This window comes from Nerophis ophidion, linkage group LG10 (assembly GCF_033978795.1).
Source record: "Nerophis ophidion isolate RoL-2023_Sa linkage group LG10, RoL_Noph_v1.0, whole genome shotgun sequence".
NCBI lineage: Eukaryota > Metazoa > Chordata > Actinopteri > Syngnathiformes > Syngnathidae > Nerophis > Nerophis ophidion.
The window spans coordinates 20,018,146-20,028,091 of NC_084620.1; the positions used below are offsets into that span (position 1 = coordinate 20,018,146).

The 9,946-nt window shown below is 42.8% G+C and overlaps 1 protein-coding gene across 3 annotated transcripts in view; it reads right to left on the reverse strand.

Moving 5' to 3' along the window:
* Positions 1 to 9,496, reverse strand: part of LOC133560346 (fibroblast growth factor 11-like) — a 120,059-nt gene extending 110,563 nt beyond the window's left edge. The window contains exons 1-2 of one of the 3 annotated variants that reach the window (XM_061912792.1): positions 9,276 to 9,495; positions 8,362 to 9,169 (exon numbers count right to left, since the gene is read on the reverse strand). In XM_061912792.1, coding sequence (XP_061768776.1) covers positions 8,362 to 8,554 — 193 coding nt within the window. In that variant the 5' untranslated portion in view covers positions 8,555 to 9,169; positions 9,276 to 9,495. Of the gene's footprint in view, positions 1 to 8,361 lie in introns of all 3 variants that reach the window. The other 2 variants (XR_009808425.1, XM_061912791.1) reach the window with 2 other exon arrangements.
* Between the last annotated feature and the right edge of the window lie 450 nt (positions 9,497 to 9,946).

The following is a 9,946-nucleotide window of genomic DNA, read 5'->3' on the forward strand; positions in this document are numbered from 1 at the left end:
ATGACAAGGATTTGAACCCAACGGGTACTCCGGCTTCCTCCCACTTCCAAAGACATGCACCTGGGGATAGTTTGATTGGCAACACTAAATTGGCCCTAGTGTGTGAATGTGAGTGTGAATGTTGTCTGTCTATCTGTGTTGGCCCTGCGATGAGGTGGCGACTTGTCCAGGGTGTACCCCGCCTTCCGCCCGATTGTAGCTGAGATAGGTGCCAGCGCCCCCCGCGACCCCAAAAGGGAATAAGCGGTAGAAAATGGATGGATGGACCTTCTGCTTTGCAACTCAAGTACTAATGACGCACGCCCCGAGAACCACCAGAAGTCCAGGGTGGAAATCTAGTCCCATGTTCTTATCAATGACAGAGCATGATGTGGCCAGTAATACCGTTAGGGTAAAAGTTTATATGAAGTGCCTTGTCATTCAATAATTTACATTTGCCATGTACTTCTTCACACAACACCCCCCCTCCATCCTCACAAATTGCAAAACCCTACGCACAGCATGTATTCTGCGTTCAGGGCAGAGCGGGCCTAATATCTGTGAGGAGAATCTGGCTGACTGACAGCTTTTCACATCAATTTCAGTCAGGTGAAACCAACATTAGTTAAGTCTGTATAATTTTATGTTAAGGTTTTGTTGACAGCACGTTTCGCATGGGATGATATTTAAAGGAAAAGTGGACTCCATTGCATGAAGTTGTTGTCTGGAATTGTAGCCAGCTGTGCTTGACCAAAGATCATATATGAGCTACCTACGGTATGGTGATGCACACAAAATACATTTGCAGTCAGTTATATAATTGTCTTAATATCACTTAAAAAAAATACTGACAACAAGACCTGCAGCAGGAGTGTAAGGTAATAGTAAAAATGTGGACTGGATTTTCAGTAATGTGGGTGTTACTGGTGGAACAGATTGGCTTGGATAATATGTACTGACAAAAGGTCTCCACCTTACACTGTGAATTGAAGGGAAACCAAATGATTTATGATCATAGTGAATGATGAGTGGTTGTATCATTATTTATTCTTGCATATTTATATTGAATTTGTCTGCACTATTTAAAAAAAAAAAAAAAAAATGGCAATAAATTATTTACGGGGGCTAAGGAATATTTTATGAGGGCTTCAGCCACCCAAAACTGGCCTTAATAATGCCTGTTGCATTATGGCAAACAACCAATTTAATTAGCATTTTCAAAATTACTCAAAATATAATTATTTGCGATTTACAGCCAGTTAAAGTCTAAATGTTCTCCAATAAGTACAGAAAATGTACAAACCCCATTTCCATATGAGTTGGGAAATTGTGTTAGATGTAAATATAAACGGAATACAATGATTTGCAAATCCTTTTCAACCAATATTCGTCACTAGGCCTATTTTAGGGGGGATCAAGCCCCCCTAAAATATTCTTAAGCCCCCCTAATTAATTTGGCGTTTTATATATATATATATATATATATATATATATATATTTTTTTTTTTTTTTTTTTTTTTTTTTTTTTTTTGTCAAAATATTGGGGTGTTTATAAATTTAGATTTGAATCATGCAAGCATGTAATTAACTGTGATTAATCATGAAAATTCAAATGTGGTTGATCTACTTAAAATAATTGTTAGATAGCCCTAATTCTAATGTATACATAACAGGCTTAGGCAAATGAAAAGTATATGACGTATTGGAAAGAATAAGTGATGTTTTGTGTGTCAATACTGATATTTTTAATCAGTCTCAAATGTGTTCTGATCTGATGTACCCGAGCACCTGCTGTCAGTGAATCCTACACCACCCTTGGGTGCTCCAGTCTTGTGCGATCAAAGCAAATTATCACGTATGCAAGCGGGAAAGCACGCACACACATCCATTCCCGGCTGGGACAATTTATTCTGGCAAGATGATGAGTGACAAGACTGTGTGTGAGTTGGTGTGTGTGTGTGTGTGTGAGAGAGAGAAAGCAAGCGATAAGTAAACACACACACAAGTGGTCAAAAATGATGAGTTAACGAGTGTGACAGTGTCAGCCTGGTCAGGGACAACGTCACGCTCATGACCACGAGGTGTGTGTTGACATATGTGCGTGTGCTGTAGTTCAGTTTTGTCGCGTGTCTTTCAGTGTGCATGTGCGTCATGTGTCACTAAAGTGGCATCACTATGTGACACACGTCTTGCTTAGTTCTGCACGCAAACCATGCGGCAAATTGATCGCATATAAAATGCTAATGCAAGCTTTACTGTCCTGATCTTGGACCGTCAGTGTCATTTAAAGGGACGGTGCACCTGTTCAATGTGGGTTCAGAGACATAGACGGGGGTCTGTGGGGGCTCAACATGCTGAGTGGGTAGGGGCTAAACTCATCTAAAGATGAAACATGTATAGATAGCTCGGATAAGTGTGCGAATGCTTCAGTAATTAGGAACAAAGTCACATCGAGGACACCAGCAGTTAAATATTTTCTCCTTAATGCAGTTTTTAGGGAAAGTAGCAGAAATACTCAAATAACGATGATTGATGCATTCCGCCCCAACGAAAACAAAAAAACAAAAGAAGAGCTCTGCTGCAAAACAAACACTGCTCCATGCCATCAATCAATAGGCTGTGAAGAGGCGGATCCGAAAGCCACACATTGATCATCGCACACACAAAACATGAGCATCTCCAAATGGTTTTCAATGAGGGCACCCTATGCTATGGTGAACACAAGGGGGTGGAGCTTGTTGCACAACAGCAAGGTGGCAATAGCGGTAAGGTCCTTATACTTGGATATATTTAATCAAATTGTTATTGTCATATAGTTAAATGATATCACACACTTATAATGAAACAGTCCATTAGTCTGTGCATATGACCAAATATTGTGCACTGAAGCATCCCTTCTGTATGCCTCCACAGAGCAGCCGCACTGCTTTTTGAGAGGAATTCAGCTACTCGCTCATTGTCCTGATCCATTAACAATACAGCCACCATTATGTAACAAGGCAGCACAATAGCTGCAGGATCTGTAACATTGGCCCCAAAACAAGATGATTTAGCGGGAGAAATAGAGCGACTGAAGAGGGATATGTCGGGAGGGGAAGCCAGGGGAGGGTGGAGGCCAGATGTCCTTGAGAAGATAAGCTAATAGAGAGAGCAAGTCGCTCCCTGGTGTGGTCCTGTCCAGAGGGCCGGTCTATGAGGCAGTAAATGGGCCCAGTTCAATGTGTGCTCTCCAAACGCGGCCACACATTATTGATCAGTCAGTGTGTGTTAGTGACAGGACATGATGAATCACGGCCTTGGCACACTGTCGGGTGCAATGCCCGGCCCAGCTCAGCTTGACTTGCCTGGTGCTGCTCGGGTATGAACTGGTGCTGGGGCCGGGGTTGCCACAACACCAGAGGACAACACGAGCTATTTCAGTTTTGCTTTGATATCCATTCGACGGCTTAACATCCTCATTAGATCATATCAGACTGACACACACACACATATTGGAAGGGTGAAATTATCTCCCCCTTGCACCCGTTACCTCAGTTATCATGGCATCTCATCATTTGTTTGTGTGAGCACATCAGTCTGGTGATTTATTAGTTTGCGTTGTGTGGACGTGTGCGCTCATAAGATCGTTTGGTTGTGTGTACGTGAGTTTATGCAGGGCAAATTGACCTTGGTATAAACTGAGTGGACCGCGGTGCAGGGGCATCCTTAGTATGGTACGATGCGGTTACTTGGTGAGAAGGTATGTAGGTCAGGCCGAGACACATGAACACCTGTACGACCCACATCCATCAGGTAGGCAGTGAATGTTTAAGGACACACACTATACACTACAGTGTGAAATGGCCTTCGGGCACTGCAAAGGCAGCCCAAACTTTCTCTGCACAAGATAGTGACGCACAAGCAGACAGTTTTGGTTGTGTTATCGCCGCACTCCGACACACACGCACACACTTCAGAGTTAAATGAGGCATACAAACAGTTCCAACATGATGCCGTGCAGTTTAAACACCCCAATAATAAAAATATTATTAGAAATGTCAGCCAGTCTTTCTAAGGTCTTGAAAAGAGATCAAGTGTGGACTCAGACACACACACACACACACACACACACACACACACACTTACACGCACACACATCCAGAGGTCACAGTGTCGTCCACATGCATGCTCCTTGAGAGAAAGATGAAGATGCACATTGCCATAGACAGTACTTAACACAGACCCCATCAGTGAAATGGTGAAGCTAATAATGGCTCTCTAACCCCAGCCTTCATACTTTCGGCCCGCCATTACCATAATGAATCCATAAACGTGTGAAAAGCACGGAGGCCATCCCGACGGAAATGTTCCCCCCGACAATGGCCCGGCGTCACTGCTTTGCCAGCGTTGCCTAAAACATATTTTACAGCTGTAATTACGGAAGAGCGCAACCGCCTGCTCTGCTGCATGGCAGATGCTGAGTCCCACGTTGGATATTGCCCATGTCATTATCTGTATGAACTTTGCTTGCCGACGTGACGAATATCGCACTTTCAAGTGCAGCAGATGCACAACACAGTAATTGCACACCTGCCAGGGCATGCACACTGCTGCAGCTCTCTAAAGCAGTGTTTCTTAACATTGATGGGTTTCCAGCGTCCCCTAGAGCAATTGTCCCCAACATTTTTGTAGCTGCGTACCGGTCAACGCTTGATAATTTGGCCCGCGGCCCGGCTATGGGGGGGTGAGGGGTGGTGGTGGAATATATTTAAAAAAAAAAAAAAAAATTGTCATGAAAAAGGGAGTTTTTTTGGGTCGGTGCACTAATTGTAAGTGTCTCTTGTGTTTTTTATGTTGATTTAATAAAAATTAAAAAAAATTAAAAATGACAAAAAAATTAAAAATTAATAAAAAATTATTCTGCAGCCCGGTACCAATCGAGCCGCGGCCAGGTACCGGGCTGCAGCCCGGTGGTTGGGGACCATTGCCCAAGAGAGCCCCCAAAAAATGTTTGTTTCTCAATCCTGTCGCAGTACACTCTTCCACAACGACAATCTCAAACAAACTGAAGAAATCTGGCGCTAAAGTCATGGAGAAGTTTCTTTAGTGCAAAAATTATAACTAAAGTGGTGAAGCTGTATTTACATTTAGACCATGGGTGTCAAACTCTGGCCCGCGGGCCACATTTGGCCCGCCGTGTAATTTAATTTGGCCCTTGAGGCAATATCAAATTAACATTACAGCTGGCCCGCCGTTATTACTGTAACACCGCAATTTCTCACACTTGCCAATCCTCCCGAAGTTCAGTGCCCCTCCTGAAAATCTCCCGGGGCAATCATTCTCCCGATTTCCACCCGGACAACAATATTGAGGGCGTGCCTTAAAGGCACTGCCTTTAGCATTCTATACAACCTGTCGTCACGTCTGCATTTTCTCCATACAAACAGCGTGCAGGCCCACTCACATAATTTTTGCGGCTAGTACACACACATAAGTGAATGCAATGCATACTTGGTCAACAGCCATACAGGTCACACTGAGGGTGGCCGTATAAACAACTTTAACACTGTTACAAATATGAGCCACACCGTGAACTCACACCAAACAAGAATGACAAACACATTTCGGGAGAACATCTGCACTGTAACATAACATAAACACAACAGAAAAAAAATACCCAGAACCCCTGCAGCACTCTTTCGGGACCCTCCAATATATTTTTATATTTACCTCAGAAGGCTGCAAATAGAAAAGAGGCATTAAATTTGTATTTAAATTTTATTTGATATGCCATTGACATTCTTTAATTATTATTATTATTATTTGAAACTCAATTTTGCATGTGACTATAAAGTTACTGTATATAAGCCTTGCTTGTTCAATGTTCAATGCAAAACTTGTTTGGGTCCCTTTTAAAAGGTTACTTTGTTCAACCTTGGCCCGCGGCTTTGTTCATTTTTAATATTTGGCCCACTCTGTATTTGAGTTTGACACCCCTGATTTAGACTTAATTTTTTTGACAGTCTAGTTAAGAAACATCCATTGCCCTACATGTGACAAGCAGTACAAAATAGATGGATAGAGGGATAATTGTATCTAAATGTATTTTTTCAACAGTTATTTAAGAGTCCCTTCGTATGTAGTGCATTTGGTTCGTATTCATTTTTCTAATCAGCCTGACCTAAGCCGAGGGTTTATGTGTTAAATATTTGTGATTAACACAGGTTTTCCTATAATTTGACATGGTTTTGATTGATTGAATGATTGATTGATTGATTGATTGATTGATTGATTGATTGATTGATTGATTGATTGATTGATTGATTGATACTTTTATTAGTAGATTGCACAGTTCAGTACATATTCCGTACAATTGACCACTAAATAGTAACACCTGAATAAGTTTTTCAACTTGTTTAAGTCGGGGTCCACGTTAATCAATTCATGGTTATAAACTATAAGTAGGTTAGATATAAATATTGATTATGATTAAACTCAAGAGTAAGATGAGATAACTTAGTGTTAATATTTGAGTGGGCCCCAGGCCTGTATTGTGGAAAAGTTGGGCCTCAAGTTCAAAAAAGTTAAGAACCCCTGCTCTAAAGTTTATAGGGTTCTACAAAGTGCGATTTGGGGGCTATTTTTGCCTCATAGCTCATTTTTGATTGGCTTGCTGCATATTTTGTAAATGCAATTACCATAATTTCTGGACTATAGAATGCACGTATTGATAAACCGCGTCCATTTCATTTTTGGACAAATGATATAATGTACATATATTAGTTGCACACGTCTATTAGCCCCCTTAAATATTTACACAGGCGTTTGTGCTCATTCATTCATAAGTTTAACAAAAAACAGCCCATCAGAGAGCCCTGTCATCGTCCTTCTCCTTCTTCTCTTCCTGTGTGCTTTGGTCGTCTTCTTTGGTGTTGGAGTTGAGTGGACTCGGATATGCATCATCTATTCTCTGCGTTGTTTTTGCTTCCATTTTCATCTCGAGGTAAGTCGCCTCTGGGCTTGAGCAAGGTTGCCTAGTCTTTAGGGCCCGTTACGGGTAGTGGATTTCAGTTCCGTGGGGCAGACATTTTCTATTTTGATGACGAGGCCAATTATCTTCGGTTTTGGAGCTTCGTAGTGTGCATTTCGTCGTGCCTTGATGAAGTTGAGTGCATGACTAAATGAGTTTGTGAATGCGTTTGATTCTATGTGAACAGTTTCATTGGTCCACTGTGACCCAATCAGCAGGTTCATTGGTCTGATTGTACAAGTCTAAATTTACATGTGAAACTTGAAAACTCGGAAAAATCTATAAGTTAGCAGCAGAATTGTATAAAAGGCAGGGTTCAAAAGATGGGAAAAAGTAGCAGCTTATAGTTCGGAAATTAAGATGTATTATTTGACAATACAGGTATTACAGGTTATCTATAACAGAAAATCTAAGCTGTAGACATTTCCTCCAAATAGCTTAGCATGCTTTAACGTACATGTAATTGCGTTAGCATCTTTAATGTACAAGGTGTATCAATGGGGCACCGCACATCCTTCAACTTTTCTTCGGCTCTCAGCAGGAACACGTTGGGACACCCCTGGGTTAATGGAAATATTACATTTATAGTTCGGTATAAAACGGTCAAGAAGTTTTTGCCTAATCCTGCTTGTGATCCTTACTTCTTGATGGATTTGACGTGGAAGTCACTCTCAATAAGACGATGAAGACTAATACAGTCTCATACAATATTTAATCAGCACAATCAAACTTAACAAGAAATAATGATGAATAGTATACCATTTATTGAACTACAGTGATATGATATGATTGGCACATTTAACAACATCTGATCACTTGGAACCGTAATAAAAATTAACAACAAAACCATGGACAGACCTTTTCTATGTATATTTAAGTCAATAAACATGAATCCAAGATCCTTTTAGGAGATAGATGATGAGCAGTAAAACATTTATATTCTCATTTGCCTTGTTTATTTCCAAAGGCAAATGGTGTAATTAGCGTGTTAATCCCCAAGTACAAACGGTGTGCAACTTCCCTCTCACTAGGTTAATTTAATATAACCCCTAGAGACCCTCAAAACGGGTTGGCCACAGGGCATTACAAATAATTCAGCTCTTCACATTTTTAAAGTCTATTATTTAGCTGAACCAGAAAAATCTGGACAGGGGATGAAGATCTGCAGACGATTGATTAAACTGGAAATGATCCCACTCCAGCTCCCCCAGTGTTGCCAACCGAAAGATAGGATGGGATGCTTCCCAGATTAGAAGTAAACTTTGGACTGGGAATTGCAGCGTGGATGTCCTACAGTGAGGATTAATTTCTTTTCCGGCCATCAACATGATGGCAGACAGAAAAACGGATGATTTAAAAAAAATGGAACTTACCCGGTCTTTTTTCCATTTTTCTCCCTCGACTGCCGCATAATCGAACCTTCGATATTAAAATAAGGATTTGTTTCTGGCAGAGTGACTTGTTGCTTTTCGGACACGGCTTCCTCTTGCTGGCAATCTGCCGGTTGGTCTGGGGGTCCTTGACCTCCCGACGCTGCCGTATGAGGGAGCTGGCAAGGGCGGCCATCTTCCCACCACAGGCCCTGCCGCTTCCTCACCAGCCGCCACCGGCCTGCTGACGCCCAGATGTCGGGGGGTACTGTGGGCCACCCCCCTGCCCGCTCACCCAGGGCGACGGAGCAGGGCTAGGGGACGTCTTCTGATGATGAGCTGGAACACCAGGAAAAGATGAAGATGGAGGAAAGAAAAGATTGGGTGAACTCCCAAATACTGAATTTGAAGATTCAAATCAGGAAAAAGCCTTGATTTGTTTGTCTTCTTCTATTTGGATAGGTCATATTTTTATCACCCAAATAAATTAGTTCCAGTCCAACGTGGCACTACCCCCTTTTCCCTTCAGCTACAGGGAAGTTTGGTTCTACCATTTGCCAAATTGTGGAATCCAGACAAAAATGGAGTCGGTTCAGACCAGTACTGTGGATGAGAAGCCCACATTGTCCCAAACGTCAACAGTCCAGTGAGCATTTCCTCCTGTCACGGCTCCACAGAATGACAGCGCAAGTTCAAGAAGTGCAGACCTGAGGTATAAGCTCGGCGAAATAAGGCAGTAGCCCCTTTTTCCCCCCACACCCCCCGTTTAGAGTCATTCATGCCCCTCTGGCATCACAGTGTGGACTTCATCCTGGGAGAAGTGAGAGAAAAGATATGAAGCGATCCATCATTCCAGACATGGAGGTGACATTCAAAGAGTGGAAGAAGGAAAGGGATGATGGTGTGATGGTATCTACCCGATGTCGGATCAGGCTCTCCAAGTCCATCCACCGAATCTGAGCGTAGTGCCGTGTCCTTCAGCCACACTCTCTGCCTTGTAACTGGCAGAACGAGGGATGAATGAGTGGAGCGAGACAAGGGGAGAGAGACAGGGGAGTGCGAGGGAGGGGGGGCGGGGGGGAGAAGGGGAGGGGCATCTGGCAGGTATGCGCTGGCAAAAGTCCGGTCTGCTGCTGGAAGAGCCTGAAACCAAAAGGCACCACCTTTTAGCTTTAATGTAAATGTGTGTGTGTGTGCGCGTCTTGGTCTTCATAGTAAGCAGCATGCTTCACAAGCTCCCCCCTTCTCTCTCTCCAATTCAACAGCCTCCGTCTCTCCCACTCCTCTTCCCCTCCTTTCCATCTCTGCCACCCCTCCATCCCAATATGGAGAAGAGCGTCCCCGTCGTTGCTACGGTGAGCCTGGATCCCTCGCTATAACACACGTGTAGCCTTTTGAATTTCCCACCCAATTTGAGTGCACAAAAAACATGAGAGGCAGGCTGCCATTTGCATGCCAGAGCAACAGAGGGCGCTATAGCTACAATAATGGAAGGCAGCCAATAGCAAAAGCCCAACCAACAACAATCCCCTCATAAAAGAAGTACATTTGTATAGCTGACTCGGCCTATTTAGTACATTCACCAACA